The following is a 19,781-nucleotide window of genomic DNA, read 5'->3' as shown; positions in this document are numbered from 1 at the left end:
AAAACACATGAACTGTTGACAACCTTACAGCCTTTTAACATAATCTAGGTATCTTATTGTTGGGCTTCATTTGAAAAAAAGCAATCTGTTTGCCAAGCCATTCAGAAACATTCTTTTTTTAAAAAAACCAAACAAACGCATATTCTTCTCCAAACAGGCTATAGAACATTTTTTTTAAAGCAGTAATTTATTAAAACGTGGTACACCATAATTTTGCCATTTTTCTGCAATAAGAGTGGCAAATGATTCATGGGGGGGAAATGAAATATATTTCCCTGTCAGTTCAATAGATCAGAGATTTACAGCTTCTTGACTCGGACAGGGGAAACTCAGCATGCATAAAAATGAATTGCAAATCAGTTAATTGTAGAGATGCAAAACTAAAAGCATCTCAGCGGTTCAGTAAAATAAATTCGGCTGAACAGATTAGGAGGGAGCAATTCTCCATTTATGTCCAGAGGTTACTAGTTAGGAAAAACCAAGAGAGAACCTGGTATATTTTTTAAAAAGTGCTTCAAATCAGTTTACACTGATTCAGTTCACTTCAGTAGCCTCAGTTTTAATGCTCGAGTTAATTACATCTACACTACTTAGACAAACAGATTAGGGTGCCTTGGTAAGATAGGACCAAATGTCTTGTTCAGGTGACAGGAGAGAGCAAGTCAAAGTTGGATATTCCTTCTCACTGAACGAAGGAAGACACAATGCATTTGTGGGTATATTTTTTAACTAGATTGCAGCTAGTGATTTTATTGTCATAGACTGTGCTTAAACCAAGAAAGTACACCACAGAAAGCAAGTAGCTCTGCATCATGTGAAGAACAGATGTTCTTCAGATGGTGCAGCTGTTGAATAACAGATAATTCAAGATATTGCACCCGCTTAAAAAGGAAAAAAAAACACTTTTAAGGAATTAACGAGTTTGAATTAACACCCAATGAGGGCCAAATTAAAGCTTCAGTTATACATACCAAAATGTAACAGCTTAACAGTATTTCGGGGCGGGGGGGGCAGATTTAATAGCAAATCTCTCTGCACTTCAGTACAAATCCATCTCAATAACCTAATGTATGCTCATGTCTTCAGAAAAAGGGGGAAAAAGAAAAACTCCAGGTGAATTAAAAATAAGCACAGCACCATTTAGCAAGGAATTACCCACTGACAGTTTATGGAAAGCAGAGATACTCGCAGGGAGAGAAGAGCAGGAATTCTCCTAAATTAGTTGTGTCTCACACAGATTGAGTGAAGTATTGATTCTGGACTGAAGCCCGCAGCAGCCTCCTGATCACAGCACCTGTGCAAATATTGTACAGCATGAATGCTCTTGCGCCTCTGTATACGTTTCATACCTCCAGTGGATAATTGGGAGGTGGGAAGGAATGAGACTAAAAAGGCAGGAGGAGATGGGCAAACTTGAGAGGCCCTTCATTTTCAGCGGGTGAGAAACGGAACTCATTTAACCGGCAAAACGCACATCACTGAAGATGTTGCTCTCTTTTATAATCTTCCCCAATCAAATGCAATCAGTTCAAATTTGATGTGGGAATTCACTCTGAGCACTTGGTATTTTCCAGGCTCGCTGCTAAAATGTGCGTCCTCCTTTTCCTATGTGTTTGGAGCCTGAAACCTTGGCCACGGCCCATCCATTTCACTAGGTTTATTGTGAATTCATTTATCTATCTCTGTGGAGAGGGCAACTATGCCTCTAAAAGCGCATGCAAGGATCTGGGGTGGAGGAGCATTAACGCTCTTGAGCATAAGGAAGGTAGCAGGCTCTGAGGTTTTTGGTGGAATAATGTGTCCCCCAAAACATCACCTACACAACCATATTTTAAAAAAAAATGGGGGTGGGGTCTGTAGTTATGTGCTCAAGATGCATTGATTCTAAACATTTCATAATGTTCCAGCTTCCAACCATAGATCATTCACATGACAAAGCAAAACAAATGCATTCTGATGGCAAACGTTAAGAAACAAAACCATAATCTGGAAAAGCCCATGCACCAAACGTAAATTTGGGACTATAAAAGAATATGAGAATGATTCTTACTTTTAATGTGTTAAAAACTTATAAACAGCTTAGCTGATTTGCTGTCAATGAAAATATATAGCTTCCCCCCCTCCCTCTCTTTTCAGAACATTTATCAGCACTTGGCAACTCTGGACTAACCTGACATGCAAGATGATCAAAATGGATTATGTAATCTTTTCCATTTATTCCTATTGATTTTAGTCATGATAAAATTCATCAGTGTGGGCTGGGGACATGGCGCCTGAAGAGCTTTGGGTTGAATGAAACAAAATAAATAAATAAGTCCACCCTGGTAACAATTTGTGGGCTGTTGCCATTTTCTGATCTCACAGTGTGGGGAGGGGAGAGAAAAAAAGGAGGGGGAAAGCCCTCCATGGTAGCAATGAAAATATATTCTACTGTATTCCAACAGAGAAATCTACCGTTAATACCTCATGACAAGCTTCTTTGGATTTCAACTCCTAATTTGCCCAACCAGATACACAGAGTTAAGGCCAGTAATTTATATTATCCCTTAAAACTGGAGGTTTAAGAAGTCTCAGTTTTAAACTTTTAACCACGGGGGGGGGGGGGGGCCAAGGCGCAAGAGGAGGGAGGGTAGAGTTCAAGACTAATCAACTTTATTTCCGTAACTGCTGGTAACATCAAAATGCCAGCGAGTGGACCATTTTAATCAGTTTTATTGATTCATGTGTTCAGTTCTTATTCAGTTAAAAACAAGGCACATTAAATACATCCTCTTATTGCTCTATAAATGCATGCAGCTCATTCTGTATATCAAAAGTAATAAATAATGACAATAAAACACAGAGACAGTTATAAAAATGACAACCCAGCCTCAAACACAGTATTTAACAGTCCAATCCTGAACAATAACCCGTCACAATACATAAAAGTGCCAGATGGAAAAACATGCGGCAAAGTATATATGTATATGTATGCATATAGGTACGTATACACACACACCAAACCACAGGGCTGCTTTGCTGTTAATTGTTTTGGCTTTCTTTTTGGAACACTGTGGCATTATACAGAATTATTATCTAGGAAAAGAAAAAACCCGGCACGTGCTTTCAATTTCCCACAAGTGACCATCTTCCAAACTTGCTACAACAACAAAAAATCCAGAACGTCATGCCCATCAAGTAAGTCTCCACCTATCATTTGACTAAATCAAGCAAGTATGGTGCGCATAACTTTTCGCTTCCTGTACAAAACAGTGGCGCACATGTGACTCTCGCGTCACAAAGCAAAAGACATTCAGAGAGATCCAACCCAAAATGGGGGAACGGGCATACTATAAAACTACAGAAGAATGGAAAAGAACCTCCACTACACATGCATGCTCGTGGTGTGAACGTGTTGGTAGCAAACGGTGAGGAGAGTAATGCCTGCGCTAGGCTAAAGAGCTACGGGAGCAGGGAATGGAACCACACCAAGGAGTCCCACCGACGTCTGTAGGGAAGGGCCATTCAGGAACATAGTGGTGCGCATGAAAGTCACCCCATCATAATCAAGGTTCTGGGGAAGTTCTCACAAGTCTTGTGCTGTATGTACAGACCTTGGGGGGAAGCACATGACATCAGATGCAAATCTACATGGTGCTGCCTGCTCCTTGCTCCTGTGTGGCTGGAAACAGGAGCTCCTGGTTCCCCGATAGGGCTAAAGTTATTGGCATAACTAGACACTGCTGGAAATCCTGTGTTGCCTTCTGACAATGGGCACATAAAGGTTTATGAGAGGTTGTCTTAAGTAACATGGCTTGGATACCCATTGCTCTTCAATGCTAAAAGCCCTACTGCTAAGCTAACTTCGGTGTGGATAAATGGAGAGAGAGAGAGAGAGAGAGAGAGAGAGAGAGAGAGAGAGAGAGAGAGAGAGAACATGATAGCAGATGTTCTTTTGTCTGAAGGTGTGAAATTTTAAAATGCTACTTTGATTATATACAAATATTGGCACACACACCCTTTCAGGGGTACAAATAGAGGAAATACAGTATTTTTCTGTGTATAAGACTATATTTTTTCCTAAATTTCTGAAGTTTAAAATAAGGCGTCGTCTTCTACACAGAGAGTGCATGGTGCATTTTCTTAATTTTGAGTCCCAAAAAATAAGGGGCATCTTATACATGGAAAAATACGGTAGTCATTTCTCCACATTCTACAATATGTGGGATAGCAAGTTTTCAATTAATCGTTGGTGGTGCTTTTTCATGTCCCCCAAACTAGATGCACATACACATATATAAGGGAATGAAAACAGATATGAAAAAACCAGCCCAATGTGTGTTGGTGGTGTGGAGGGGAAGCAGCCATCAGTACAAAATATAACCCTTTGTGCTCAGAGACAGAAGTCTCAAATATCCAAATATACACAAGGCTTTAGTCACGTGTTTCAATTATATCTGAAATGCTCAGGGTCTAAAAGCAAGAGAAATCTGTTTCTTCTCCATTTCCTTCCTGCTACTGCCAACATATAAAACAGTAAGTCTGAGGGACCTTGACAGTAGCAAAAAGAAGGGGAAATGTCTGAATGGAATTTCACGGCAGGCTTTTGAGAATGTTGCCCTCAAATATCTTTTACTAGATTGTGGCTCTTCGCCTTCATCTTGAGAATGAAAAAAAAAAATTCTACATGCAAAAATGTGAATGCATCCTTCTAAAAGTTAGTTGCCGTGTTACTTTTAATACACTTGCAGCTATTCCTAGGAGTAAACGCCCTCTACACCTTCAAAAAGTGCATATAAAGTGTTTTTGCCAAGGGAGAGGTTTGGGGATGGCACTGCAGGAATATTAAGATAGTTCCATGGTCCATTAGAAGGATCCTGTGGTACATGCCAGAACTGAAAGCCCTGTGCACAGAAACCCTTCTTACATCTACATGCTATTACATTTTGTTCCCTGGGATGCCCTCTTTGCATCACTCAAGGGATGAAACTAACAATAATAAATAATGATAATAAGAGTAATGATGATGATGGAAATTATTTCGACATGGCGTTAAAATAGTGCAGAACTTTCCCATGTCAATTCTTACAGGAGTATCCCTTAAACAAAAAACTGGCATGAGGGTAAAAGCCCTTGTAGATAAGAGATATCAAAATAAAGGCCCACCGGATGTCAACTTTTCTCTTTGCTGCATACCATTTCTTTATTTTGCAGACTGCAAAGAGAAAGCTTCCAAGTGACCTAAGTGGCACAATCCCGCTTAATTGGAAGGATTTTAGGCAAAAGATAAATGAAAACCCATGCTTCAAAAGCGGGCCCAAAATTGAACAGGCTACCTTAATAATATTTAAATGAAATCCCTTTTTCTCTAGCAAAACATGCTGAGATGCTAGAATAGTTTCGGGTTGTGCTTTGTTTTGTGCATTCTCCATAAATGAACAATAAATTGAGATGCTGGCATTAAAAACACTATAGAAATATCACAAGAAACCCAACTATATGCACCACAAACTTTACCACTTGCTATAGAAGAAATAACAGGGATGAAACTTCCATCCATAATGTTGTGTTTTCCCATGGTGGCATAATAGGCAACATTTAAATAATGATCATCATAATGTGGTGTGCTTCTAAACTTACCGGTATGCTAGTCTTAAAGTGATTTCAGAAATTCACCTGTAAATCACAGATGCAGGACATAATTAAGCAAGCCCCACTAGTTTCAATGAGACTTAAATATGTTGAACTCAATATGTCCTCCAACCTGGACACAATTATCATGGCGATTATCAGGACATACATTTATATTTTCTGTGACATACAATGGAAAATCCAGATGTGAGAACTCTTATTCTCCCCAACAACAAATCACTCCATTTTTTTAAAAAATGACACACATGCTTTAATAGCTTTGCAATACCAGTAGTAGTAATAATAATATTAATAGTAATAGTAATAATAATAATACAATCATCCCCAAAGTTCTAGGCAACAAGATGAATATTTAGCACAACACACTTCTCCTAAAACAAAGAAAAAAAGCAATGCAGAAGTTTAAAAAACAAGCCGACATATAAGACACTAAAGGCATGCTGGCACCTCCCACTTCTGCCAAATCAAAGCAGCAAGATAGGAGAAGAGAGCCAGGGGCCACCTTACTAAGGTAGAAAATGATTTTTTCTTGTTACAGTTCAGGTGGCACAATGAAACTGCACCTGGATCTCCTGCCGTGGGCCCCAAGGGCAGCCAAGGTGTAGTGCAGATCCCCCAGGAGTTGCCCAGAAAAAGGCACTGGGGGCAGAGTTCCCTCACTCCAAATGCATGTCCACCACTGATTCTTCAGAAAGCAGAAACATATACCCAGTTAAGGAGGCCAAAAGTCAAAATGGTAGTAGAACTTTAAGGACTGCAATAGTAGACTGTTAAGTAAGCAGACTGCAACAGTGTTTTTTTTCCATATGGTTGCTCAATGCCAGACAGATCAAGCAGAGGAAGCAGGGCACATCTGAAAGCACTGGAATGTTTTTCAGCAGCAACACGAGATCCACCATTTTGCAGCCAAGGGTTCCCAAAACTCACAGACCGCCACCACTCCGATCTACTGAAATCCTATTGCGCTGGTGGATGTTCTCTTCTGCAGCTTTCATAAGTACAGCTAGACGGCTTCCAGAGACAAATCCTTTCTGAATAGCAGTCATGAGCTAAAACAAACAAACAAACAAACACCAGGATTGAGAAGACTCATTCATTTAGAAATGTAGATTATGATGGTGATGATGATGATGATGATGACGTCTTAACACATGAGCAAACGTTAAGACATTACAAAACTCTGTGGTGAAGCAGAGCCAGACTTCACTATCAAAATCCAGAATGGAAGACCACTGAGAAGCACTGCTCTTGTGTCACTACCCTCCACACCTCAGAAGATGAGCACAGCATCTTCAATATTACCACTGATGGGCATGCTCTCTTAATAGTGTTCTGATTCCATGTTGTTGCTACTCCAATGAGAAAGCCAACGGAACAATTGGAAAACTGCTCTTCCTGCCCTATTTGTTATGCTGGGCTTGCATCGCACAATTATCAACCTGACAGCAAATGCTACAAGCCACACTCTCGTTTTACTTCTCTGACTTTTTTTCCTTTAGGGCCAAAGCAGAGATGAATGAACAATGTGCAAGGCATTATTTGGCCAATTTTCCTTTTTCTGAGCAATCAGAAATTCCTCCAGGATATTCATATCTCTCTCTCTCTCTCTCTCTCTCTCTCTCTCTCTCTCTCTCTCTCTCTCTCTCTGTGTGTGTGTGTGTAGATAGATAGATAGATAGATAGATAGATAGATAGATAGATAGATAGAAAGAAAGAAAGAAAGAAAGAAGAGTTTGGATTTGCTACCCCGCTTTTCACTACCCGAAGGAGTCTCGAAGCAGCTAACATTTTCCTTTCCCTTCCTCCCCCACAACAAACACTCTGTGAGGTGAGTGGGGCCGAGAGATTTCAAAGAAGTGTGACTAGCCCAAGGTCACGCATGTGGAGGAGCGGAGACACGAACCCGGTTCACCAGATTACGAGTCTACCACTCTTAACCACTACACCACACTGGCTATAGATATTAATATTTCTGACTTTTATGTTAACTCATTGGACTGCCTAAACAAGAACAGTCAAGTATTCATTGGAGCCCTTCTGGCTACTTGAGAAAAGCCATTATGTTTAAGCAGGTTGAAGCATCTGAAAGACTAGACTAACACAAATGGATCCAACAGCAACAGTAACAACATCACTCATGAGCATGGTACTTTCAAAGAACAGAAGGATAGATCCCTGCCCTGGAGATTTAAAAATCTAGAAAACAGGTATCAAAGAAGAAAACAGAAATAGGCCACTCATCATCCTATTTATTCAAAGAATCATCATGTGTATCTAATAAATGAAAAGACCCACTCCTTCAGAGGAGCAGAAGTTCTCCTTTTTACTCGCCTGCTTGTGATGATAATACATTATACCCACGTGGGTCAATGCCAACTGAGGAATACATGCGGTGTGAAATCACCTGTCCCAAAGTGTTTGTATATGAAAAGCACCCCTTACCTACAAAGATAGCACACCAGGGAGGGCTAGACAAAAAGCCTTCTGCCTGACATAGAGGCAATGTCAAACAAGAGACCCCCTACTCTGTATTCTAAACTGGTATAGTCCTGAATTATGAGTATTTTCCAAAAATGCAACCAGATCTTGTTTTTTACAGGCTCTGGATGGCAGGAGAGAAACTGGTATAGAACAATATAAATTAAGCATTGCATTTTATATTTTAAATAGGCATTATTAGTTTTATTGGATTGTTTGGCATTATTATCTGCCCCAAGTACTTGGGATAAAATAGGTTGGAAATTTAAATAAAAATGCAAATCTGTGTTAAATGGTTTTAAGTATGCACCTGTAAATATCTGAAGTGTGCAAAGCACAATAAAGCTGGTCCCTTTAAACAAAATAATCACAAATAACATACAGCAGGATAAGCTATTTCATCTTAACACGATAGCACTGACAAACAAGCCAAATTTCAAACAAATACAATCATGAAATCAAAGTGCTACCAATACAGAATAAGACTTTTAAAATTTAAAATTAAATCCTGCTAATTTTGGAGCCTGAGAATAAATGAGAAAGGGGAAACTGTAATGTTAGTTGGGATGGGAGTGGGGAGTAGATTTTCTTTTTAAAAAAGAATGCCTTAACGTGATTTATATTACAGGCAAATTTTCTATTTTAAACCTCTGTATAAATAAATTTACTCACATAACTTATTCTACTATGTGTGGAAGGGGGGAATATACACACACAAATATATATAATATGCTAGACTCAACCTGTGAAAATTTCCACATTTAGATTCAACAGTGCTCTTATCTGCAACCCATCTTGAGAGAGACAATTACCATTTTCCTTTGCCTTGATCTTGTTTGTTTAACTTGACACAGTGAAGAAAGGGCTGACATTGACCAAAATCCCCAGCATTAATTTATCTCATGTTCTGCATTCATCATTGCCACCGCGCAGGAAGGACCTGGCAGTCATTTGAAAAACCTGACCAAGGAAGGCTCTACAAAAACAAACCTGGCTGGCAATGGAAAACAAATAAGCTGCTGATTGTATGAAAGGAGTCAAATGGATGCCCAGACGCATTTCAGAAGCCTCTTTAGAGCTTGTGTATTTTGCAGCACTGGAATTAAAGACACGTGTTCCTACGTTCCACTTTCTGCACTCACAAAACCACAGACCAATTTTCTCCCCTCTGGTTTTATAGGATAAGGGAGCAATTCACAGGCCAATTGATATGCAAGTGGCCGAGTATAAACATCAAGGCAAACACACAACGTGGCAGTCAGGAACCCGCTTGAGGCTCGTGTTAGCCAATTTCTCCTCCACCTCCTGTGTGCTGATACTCTCCCGCACTTTCTGATTCGTGGCAACAATGTCAAGAACTGCCACAATGTCTAGAACTCGGCAAAACTCCGGTTACCGCTAACTTTGCTTGCTAGCAAGAATGAGAACAGACTTCAAAAACTGGGGTTCCAATTCTGCTTGCGGGCAGGATATGGATACTTCTAACTACAACAGGGGAGGGAATCGGCCGTGCGAAGGAAGGAGGGGGCGATGCACACAAGCTTCTCCCTTCACTTATCAAACCCCACGGGCGGATCTGGCTAAGGAAAAGGCTATACCATGTGCTAAAGGATTCATCAAGCAAAGAAACATGCAGCAAGATGAACGCTGATTGAGAGATTGCAGTGATTTACTTGCTGTTGTCTGGAGCAATACACTACCCCCACCCCATCTCAAGCTGCCTCTCATACTTTGCTATAAGTCTGGGTGGGTGGGCGCCCCCCCCTAAAATAAATACATGGGGAGAGAACTGAAAGATGGAGTGCACAGATTTTAACAATGCAGGTGTGCTTGGAGACTGAATGTGGCATGAATGTGATCCTGGAGTAATCCATGTGTCAAGCAGATGTCAAATTAATTATAGCCCAATAGCACAAATTTAGTATTTTTACCCTAGGAAGGGGGTATATTGTTTTGCTCCTCCCCTCTTTTTGAATTTCAGTTTTCAAATATGTTTAATAATGAGATGGGAAGAGAATATGCAAGATATTCTATCCCTATCATACAGCTGGAACAAAACAAAAAAAAAGAATGCTTGTGTTTTAAAAATGGAAAATCCGTCTGTCAAATCATTGGCAACTATGCAGCAAAAATCCTTCCAACCTGCATTTAAATGGTTTACAAAATCACAGATACAGCTAGCCTCTGAAAAGAGCAAAAAATAAATAAATCTGAATTTATATTCAGCATTGGACCACTAAGAAGAAATCATGTCCTGGGCCATTGGCCCTTATGTTGGACAATGTGAGCAACACTGTGCTGATTCACCACTAGACTAAGTGCCATCTAACATGTTGCCGATGCACAAAATAAATTAACATCCTGTAAATTCATTAATTAAAAAAAATCAGGAGAAATATTAAATCAATATTTAATCAGTCTCCATACAAGTCAGTGTTATGAGCATGGAAAGGACAAACTTTGAGCATGAATATTTGCCTGCTTATATTTAAGCCAAGTCTACAAGAATTGGTTAAGTCAGAAAGTAGGCCAGAGATCAATTTTTTAAAAGGGAGAAACCGCAGGGGTGAGTAGGAAGAAACCTAAGGAGTCATCACAACTGAGTTTGAAACAAAGGATTTAATGTTTTGCCCAACCAAGGAACACCATTCCCATTACCAATTTGCTGACAAAAATCTAAGATGAAAAGGTAAGTATTAAATGCTTTTCAGAGACCTTCACTTCAAGGCCTACCTGCCTGCACTATGTAACAGCCAGATCATAGGCTAAAACTGCATTCTGCATTCATGGTAATCAAGCAGTGGCAGCAGTGGATTACGAGGCCAGCCTCAGAGGAGGAGAGCAGCCAGTACAGCCGTACCTTGGACCCGAACACCTTGGTACTCGTCCGTTTTGGGTCTCGAACGCCACAACCCCGGAAGTGAGTGTTCCGGTTTGCGAACATTCTTTGGAATCTGAATGTCCAACGGGGTTTCTGCAGCCTCCAATTGGCTGCAGGAGCTTCCTGCAGCCAATCGGAAGCTGCGCCTTGGTTTCCAAACGTTTTGGAAGCTGAACGGATTTCATTTGACTTCCGAGATGCCACTGTGGTGGCGCCAAGTGGCCTGGGGATCTGGATGGCAGATAAAGAATCCAGCGGAGCTGGTGGGCTGTTACAGCCTGTTTTAGCTACCCACTCCCTCAAGCTCGCTTGGGCTGCCTGCCCACCCCCCTTCTTGTCATGCTATACTTTACATATATTATAAAATATATGCATAAAAACAATCACACATATTTAAAAGGAACCAACTCACCTGCAAAAACTCATTGAGTTCAACCTGCCCATTCTTGTTCAAATCCACTTCATTCAAAATCTCATGGAGCGCTCTTTCATTAATCTGAAAGTTGATGCTCTATAAAAGTTTATGAAAGAAAAAAAACCACAATCCTGGATTAACAAAGCACTATTAATAGCACGTCGGGCAATTCTGATAGTATTTTTTTAAAGTAAGTAAAATGTTACCTCCAACACACGCTGCACATCCACTATGGTAATAAAGCCTTTGCCATCTTTATCAAACATGTGGAATCTCTTTTTATATCTGCAAAATTGGATAATTCAGGAAACAGCTATATAATGCCAAACAGCAAAAGCAGTTTTATAACGAAGCCCAACCTAAATCTATGGGATGTTCTCCTCCTTCCTTGCAAAATCTCCACCACCAGTGCCACGGTTATTGTCACCAACACTACTCAACTTTCCTCATTTCAATGCCATAACATATCACCTTCTACCATACAAAGTACTGCCAGGATTCAGTCATCTTGGGGAAGGAGATGCAGCTCAATAGTAGAGCACACACTTTTGCACACAAGCACACAGATTCGGTCCCTGACATCTCCAGTTAAATAATCTTGGTAGCAGAAGTGGGGGAAATGTCTGCCTAAAGCAGGGATGAGAAACATCTGTGGCTCTCCAGATGTTGATAGACTACAAGCCCTATCATCCCTGACTGCTGGCTGGGGCTGATGGGAAGTGGGAACCCAACAATATCTGGAGGGCCATACAGGTTCCTCATCCCTGGCCTGAAAGCTCAGGAGAGCCACTACAAGTCAGTGTAGAGAGAGTGTGTTAACGGACTAGATGGATTAATCATCTGAGTACATAAGGCAGTATCATACACGCACCCAACAGATGTTGAGCCAAGACAGAGATATAATTATGCCCAATGCTCTCAACCAATCAGGGAATGTCAAACAGTCGCTCAAGGCAACCTAACAGCATCTGTCTGTCTTGAGAGACAATGGAGTACTCTAGGGGTGAGATCAAGCCGAAGTGACCTCCCTTAGGCGCAAGTCTGGGCAGTGTCCTGGGCTGCCCAGATGACAAGACCCTCCCTTCTCAGCCTTGCTGATGTGGTCCAAAGGAAAGCAGAGCACTATGTTAGGCACCAGGAGTTGCCAGGAAGAGGTGTATATGATGCCATCCAACCATCTTAGGGACTCCACTCCTGATTTATGTAGGGCTTACTCTTTAGTCTTCCTTCTCCCAAAGATATCCCACAAGGCAATGGTGGTTTAGGATCAGAGTTTTCCGTCTCCTAGATGGGAAACCTTCCCAGGTTGCCAAGTCCCATCTGCCCATCATTTCCCTCTACAGCTCATGCAGAAACCACCTTCTTGACCACTGGACCCACTATTGGTCTCATCCACTTAATCTGCTAGATCCTGTCTTCGCATGGAGGAGGGAAGGCCAGTCAAAACCATTTCCAAGAGTGTGGGCACTGGCACATGCTTACAGCTTCTAGGAGTCACGGGTGAGAGCTGAGTGCAGGGTGGGGATCAAGAAGTACCCCAGAAGGAGCAATATGTATCCCCCACCAGAGGTCCTACTCATCTCCTAACACCCCATACACCCCTCAAGCCAGCCTCAAACGTGGCAAATAAACACAAAGAGACATCACGTACAATGGCAGCAAAATTAAATATAAGGATCTGCCATCTCAGCCCAGCTTGCACAGCTGGAGGTTTTGTTCTTAACACTCGCCACCTACTCACTGCAGTTCTATCTAGACCCCCGAGAATAGCAACTACTAGCTTGCACAATGTATTTACCTCTCAATATCTGCTGGGGACAAAGTGATTTCGCTGCGATCCGTCAGTTGCTCTGATCGTGCCTTGTAGCCCATTTCGTAGTACAAAAACTTCTTCGCCTCTGCAAGCTGCTCCTATACGGAGAGAGAGCAGCACACAGTGTCTCAACTCTAGGGTAACAGCAAATATTTACATTCCGAATTCCTTCTTTGCTGTAATGTTTTACTGGCTCCTTTCACTTAATTATAATTGCTGGTCCTTAGAGGAATATCAGCAGTTGATGACCAAAAAGTGCTTAAAGGTGAACAAGGTAATTAAGATTAGGCAGCATTTCATGCTTCAGCTAGATCACTGGTTTGGTTGTACAAGTGTTGATTATCAAGCGATAATTACTCCGGGAGACGTGCAATGTAAAGATTTTAAAGGCTCTAACGTGCCCTCAATCCACACATGCAACTAGCAGCGATGTCAGCAAGACTTGTGCTTGCAGGGATGAGAAAGGGACGAGAGATGGCCTTTAAATTTAATGCTGGCATCTTATAGCTACAATAAATACACTAAATGGCGAGACACAGGCTTCAACGCATCCAATTTTTGAGGGCTTCTGGCATTTGCTGTGATTACTCTCTTCAGACAGCAGGACAACGAGGCAGCCCCTAGTTGGGAATCTTCAAATCCCCTCTTCCATTCCAAAACTTCATTTTGCACTGTTTTCAGCTCCTTGCTGTTCTGCTCCTGTATTCAATGTGCCTGACCACTTTCAGTGTTTTCCAGGCTCTGCTCCTTTGAGGAAGTAGGGGCTTACAGATGAAACCAGCTATCCTGCTTTGGCAAAACAACGTTTTCCATAGCAAGTAAGTTGGCTTCAAAAGGCCTGAAAACAAGATACTGGAACTCCCTGAGAACATGCAGTACAGCTACTGGGGGGGGGGGGCAGGGGGGAGCCCATTTATGAAATACGTTCTTTTTTCCTGTGCAAACTACATGCACCACAGGAAGGCACATGGGGGCAGGAACCGGCCTGCCCTCAGTAACAGGTCTAAGTTGTTACGGCAAGAGTTGCAGTACTCACCATGTGGATTGGGGTTGCCATGTTTTTTTTATCTCCTCTCTCTCCACCATGGCTTTTGGGGGAAAGGGAACTCTGGGAAGATGGTGAGTACCTCCAAATGTCAAAGCAGGGAGGGTGATCAGTCCCCAAAGGGAGGCAGCATTGCTTGAGTAAACGTAGCATGTGGTTTGGGCCCAACCAGAATAGGGTGTGTGCACCCATGCATGTCTGTGCATATATGTGCATGTGTGTATGCACACACACACACACACACACACACAACCTCCAAGGAGTTCAAGGGAGTACATATGTCTCTTTCACCGTTTATCTTGCAACAACCCCGCAAGGAGGGTCTGGCTGAGAGAAAGCGACAGGTGTGAAGTCACCCAGGGAGCATCTTGGCTTAGTGGGGATTTGAACCTCCACAGGCCAACAACTCTAACAACCCTGACAAAAATAACATCCAAAGCAACTATGGGTCATTCGCCCAAGAGTTTCTTGAGGAAGGATCTTGCAATCCTTTTGCTGTGAACCTAGAGGCCCGCCCTTGTACCTTTTTCTTCTGTTCGTTCCATTTGAGCTTCTTCCCCATTATCTCAATTATCTTTGGCAAGGCTTCGTCGGCAGCCTGCACGTTCAGGAAGGCCAGGCGTGTGCGGCGAGCAATCACATCCACCGCAGTGCAGGCATACTCTTGGATTGCATACTCAATCTACAATATTTGGACAGAGACACAGAGAGAGAATGCTCAAAGATCTGTTTCAGTTCGATAGCCTGGCTCTGGACAGAGAGATTACAATACTAAAAAGAAAAGGGAAAGAGGTGGTGTAATGTAATGTATACAGACTGTGATTCAAGATGGAGTCACCCACCATCACCCTGATTCGAAAGCATACATTCTGGGCTACTGAGATGAACTTTGGTTACACTACAATGGTCCTCTGTCCTTTTGTTTTCTCAGATTAAAAAGAGGTGCATTTGGTATCGCATTTGATCAAAACACACTTCACCCAGAAATTGAGGGGTTATACTTCACGTTCTCTTGGGCAGGGAAGGAGAGATTCATCCATAGGTATAAATATTCTTTAGAGAACTGCAATCCCTTCCTGGCCTTAGTAGATCTTCCACCATCGGCACTTTACAAGGTACTCTCTGCACACTGCTACATGCCCTGTGCCTGTTCCTCCCAATATTCCCAGGATCCTAATACGATTGCCAGCGTTTTGACTGGCCACTGCAGCCATGCCTTTGACAGCAGCTTGATGTGCAGACACAAGAGCAGGTAACGCATGCTTATCTCACTGCAGTGTAAAACCTGTCCTGCTTTACATCCTTTCTAGCTCATACGCGTGCACAGAATTCCACCTGCTGTTTGCTTCTCCTTAAGCATACCACCCTCTTCAGTTCCTACCGGCAGCCCTGTTCTGCTTTCCCCCCTATGGGGAATGGGAAGGACAATCTGAATTACCTGGATAACAGCAAACATTTATAACGCCTTAGAATGTTAAACACACTTTGCCTATAATAACGACAACCCTGTAAGGTAGATCAGTATTTATCACGCTGGTGTCGCAGATGGAGACTGTATCCAAGGCTGAGAGATATTGGCTTGCCTAATGGCAGAGCCAAGATTTAAACTGGGGAAGTGTGGGGAGGATAGAATGAGGCAGGGGGAACTTCGCTGTGTATAGCGCTACCTCTGTTAGTTGGTTTCACCAGGTAGTAGGCAGAATAAGCTAAGCTATGGCATCTTCGAGAGAGCAGAGCATTTAAACACAACTGGGGTGCGGAGGAGAAGAAAAGAAGCAATATGACAACAAAGGGTCTCACCGTCATACCTCAGACTCAATGTAAGGAAACTCAGAAACCAGGCGATTTCCAACAATAGGCCACCTCTTCCCGGTCACCTGGGCCAACTTTGCCACTTCAAAGGCCTTGTCCCCAAATGTATTTGAGAGATGTTGAGCCACCTACGGGATCAAGAGCGGGTTTAAAAAAGAACTGTTTCATCAGCCGGCACTTCCTGGAATACAGCTCCATATAGACAGAACTGCTCTTGACAGTTTTCCTGTGGCCTGTTAACTAATAGGTCAAAGGCGGCAACCGATGAGGGCTGGGTGGGAGGAAAACAGCTCATGCTGCGAACGCTTAGGCTAGCACTAACACGGCTATGCATGTATCAATGGAACAGTGACTAATGACGCTTCAAGGTTTCTGCTACTGTCGTCACATTTGAAGAATAGCTTCACTTGGGACCAAGAAGCCAAGAGGCTTCTTCGACTGTCACGGTCAGGAGACAGGACGTGTGCGCGTGCGCACACTGATCAAAATTGGGATTGTGTAAATTGGGCTTACAGAGCACAGAGCCCCTGAATAACAACAACAACAGAAATGATAGTAGTAGTAATAATGGGTTAGGGCTCAATTTAGCCCAGTTAAACAACATTTATAGTTGCCTTTTAATCATTTGATGCATATACTTTTTAAAAAAATCATTAATCTAAACAAAGAACTTTGAATTAGATAAGGGCCAAAATAAGAGGCATTTTGAGTGAGAGAAGGGAAGCCCCATTCCCTTTCTTCCACTACCGCTTGCCCAGCAATTCCCAACCTTTTGACTCATTCTAGCTTCTCCCTCTTCTCCTTCATTCCCGGCCTTCATGCCAGCCTCTTCCATCTTTCTTTGCTTCCTGTGTGGCCCCTCTGAACATTCGTAGGCTGGTTGTAGTGCCAACACCTGGATCAGTTAGTAGGGCAGGGCAATAGTCCCTACCAACACCAGTACCCAGAGGACGAGTGAGATGAAAGTCACACACTCCTCTGCTCATAGAAGGTGCTTCCTCCCACAGCCCCTCCGCAGTTAACCCAGCCCACACTGTTCAATAGTGGCCTTCAAAACCCTCGAGAAAGGTTGGGGGCCGGCTGCAGGAAGCTACAGCGGACTGGGAAATATCCTTTTTTTTGTAAACTGCTTTGAGGTTTTAGTACAATCAAGCTGCAAAAGTATTGTGAAATAAAAATAACGTTCCCCTCTGCTCACAGTTCTTCGGATCCAAGATGTTGTATTCTTTATGGCAAAGTTTTAAGATTTAAAAGAAATCACACCACAAGCCTCACCTCACTCTCAAGTCCATAATCTTGAACCAGTCGAATATAAAGAGTCGGGCTCCAACCCTCTCCACCCTGTAAGAAGAGACCCACTGTCTTACAGGGACCCGCGCGCAGGCCGTGAGTACGTATTGCAGCATCAATTGTATCCTCTGCCATCGAGCGATAGGTTGTCCATTTCCCACCTGGAAACATTAATGTTAAAAGATACTGAAGGCACCCTGCATCTGCCACCTCCTATAATTTGCGGTTTGGGGTTTCTAAATTACAAAATCAAGCTACAATCCAATACAAATCCCATGTAACAACCCTTAAAACTATTCTCCCTCGAAAAGTCCCATTGTTTCAGAACTGAGAATTGCAGTCTACGCATCTGACTAACTTCACTCGGCACCAGGTGCTAGACCATTAAAGTTAATGATCGATTAACTAATAAAGAATTCAATGACTAAAAAAGCCTGCCAGTTTATTAAGGTCAGAGCAAAGGCTCTTTCATGTTGGCTTGGTGTTGCATTCAACTTAGTGCTAAGGAAATTGTTCCATCGGCACAAGCATTTCCACTTGCACAACAGAACAATCTCTCCTCTCCTCTCCCCATGTGCTGTTCTGGGGGTTCTCCTGACTGTTCAGAGCAGATCGGGGGGGGGGGGGGGCGTTGGGTGCATGTAGAGGGAAAGCCCCATTGCGCAAGTGGGAATCTTTGCATTGGCTTCAGCCAGTGCAACCGCTGAGTTGAAAAGGCTCTATAATTGGGAGAATTAAGTGCCCGGGACCAGCAAATATGCCACACAGCTGTTTTGATTGCCTATTGCTTTATGAAGCACCTCTATTGCTTACTGTCTTGCTAGAAGAATGTTCCTGTGCCTTGACCCATACCTGATTGTTGCTCACATCAGTAGCTGGCAGGGAAAGATGAGGGTGGTTCTCTGATACACCAGGGGTATTACTGGTACTGCTACTAATGACTTGAGGTGTGCAGTGTGCATAGTCCTTTGTATTTAAGTCACTTGTAGGCCAGTGCCTGTTCCTCTCTAAAAATGCACTCACGGGGTCTTCCATCAAGCTATGACAACTGAGCTAACAAACCTTAGTCTACAAATATTTTCTGTTACCAAGAGGTAATGGGAGGATGCCATCTGAAACAAAGCAAGTGTTGTGCTGGAAGAGGGTGGCATAGCCCTTCCACTTATCGCTTCTTTCAAGTGCAGCACCCAGCCACTTCACCCATTTCACCCCCCCTCCCCCCCGCCCAAGCATCTCAGGTTGAAAGTGAAGGTCTGGTACCTGCTATAGTCACAAGGCCGCTGTCACTAACATGCACCACGTGATTCCGAGATATGGATTGGGTGTCTTTCGAATTGGGGTCTGTTACTAGGGGACGAATCCCACTCCATGCTGCCAAGACATCTCCTCTCCTCACTGTGGTTGAAAAGGAAAAAAAAAAAAGAAATCCCATCAGAAGTGCTTCCTCGGGAAAGTAACAACAATTTTAAAAATATGCCAACAATATAACCTTGGAGAAATAATATTGCCAGTTCCACAAATGTTAATGACAGAAAGGTAAAAAGAAAGAAAAAAGAGGTACAAATCCAATGCCATTGCATCTTTTGATTCAGTAACGCCTAATGTTTAAGCAGTATATACTCATTTTGGAAAAGGGGGGTGTCAAGAAAACATAGTCTAATTTACCCAAAATGAAAGTATGCATCAATGGAAATCACATAGAAACATTTCCTGGATGTCAAAATTTAACCACCACCAATGTCTTAACGTCATGAAACCTTTTGATCACAAAGGCATTATAAAAATCTGTTCCCACAGCCGTTCAAAAGCATGCATTTTCTGCCATACAATGCTACAACAGACAAGCAGCTAAGTACACATGCAATTTATGCTGACACACCCCAAAGGGCATTAGAAAGTTAACTTTAGATCTCAGCACGACAACATGTAGCACAATACATGTGTCTTATTACCTTCAAGCTCAATAGAATATTGAGAACACCCATGATCATTTTTAAGATTCTGGTCCTCCTAGAAACATATAGACAATGGCCATACTTGGATAGCATGGTAAGCCATGCTGCTGGTATCATCACTATTCACATCGTTGGATAGAGGGTGAATATCTGGAACCACAACTTGCTTATCTTCCTAGGAGCAGAATGATAACAAGCCTGCCTCTAACTTGCTTTTTGACATAGCAAGCAAAAAATACAGCAGTTAACACATCTACTCCAAGTAATCCAACTGCTCATTTTTCACTCCAAATTGCACCATGCTAATGAAGAACAGATAATCTAGGTACATGCTTGGGCAAACCTCAAAGTTACTGTGTTTTTAGTACTGTGGCTTAAGTAGCCAAGTGCAAAAACACAATATGCCCGGAACTATTCAGACAAACCACATGTCACACGCATCATACAATCCAAGCTTGGCC

General features: G+C 42.4%; 1 protein-coding gene across 1 annotated transcript in view; it reads right to left on the bottom strand.

Moving 5' to 3' along the window:
- Window positions 1-5,937: 5,937 nt before the first annotated feature.
- The window catches only part of GPD2 (glycerol-3-phosphate dehydrogenase 2), a 79,586-nt gene continuing 65,742 nt past the window's right edge, over window positions 5,938-19,781 (bottom strand). Inside the window, exons 10-17 of the mRNA XM_033165222.1 lie at window positions 18,626-18,760; window positions 17,351-17,526; window positions 16,072-16,203; window positions 14,787-14,945; window positions 13,204-13,316; window positions 11,612-11,690; window positions 11,403-11,501; window positions 5,938-6,680 (exon numbers count right to left, since the gene is read on the bottom strand). Coding sequence (XP_033021113.1) covers window positions 6,555-6,680; window positions 11,403-11,501; window positions 11,612-11,690; window positions 13,204-13,316; window positions 14,787-14,945; window positions 16,072-16,203; window positions 17,351-17,526; window positions 18,626-18,760 — 1,019 coding nt within the window. The 3' untranslated portion in view covers window positions 5,938-6,554. The remainder of the gene's footprint in view (window positions 6,681-11,402; window positions 11,502-11,611; window positions 11,691-13,203; window positions 13,317-14,786; window positions 14,946-16,071; window positions 16,204-17,350; window positions 17,527-18,625; window positions 18,761-19,781) is intronic.

The sequence above is a fragment of the Lacerta agilis genome, chromosome 1 (assembly GCF_009819535.1).
Source record: "Lacerta agilis isolate rLacAgi1 chromosome 1, rLacAgi1.pri, whole genome shotgun sequence".
Classification (NCBI taxonomy): Eukaryota; Metazoa; Chordata; class Lepidosauria; order Squamata; family Lacertidae; genus Lacerta; species Lacerta agilis.
Note: the sequence above shows the minus strand (reverse complement) of the source record. Positions and strands in the feature narration are given on the sequence as shown.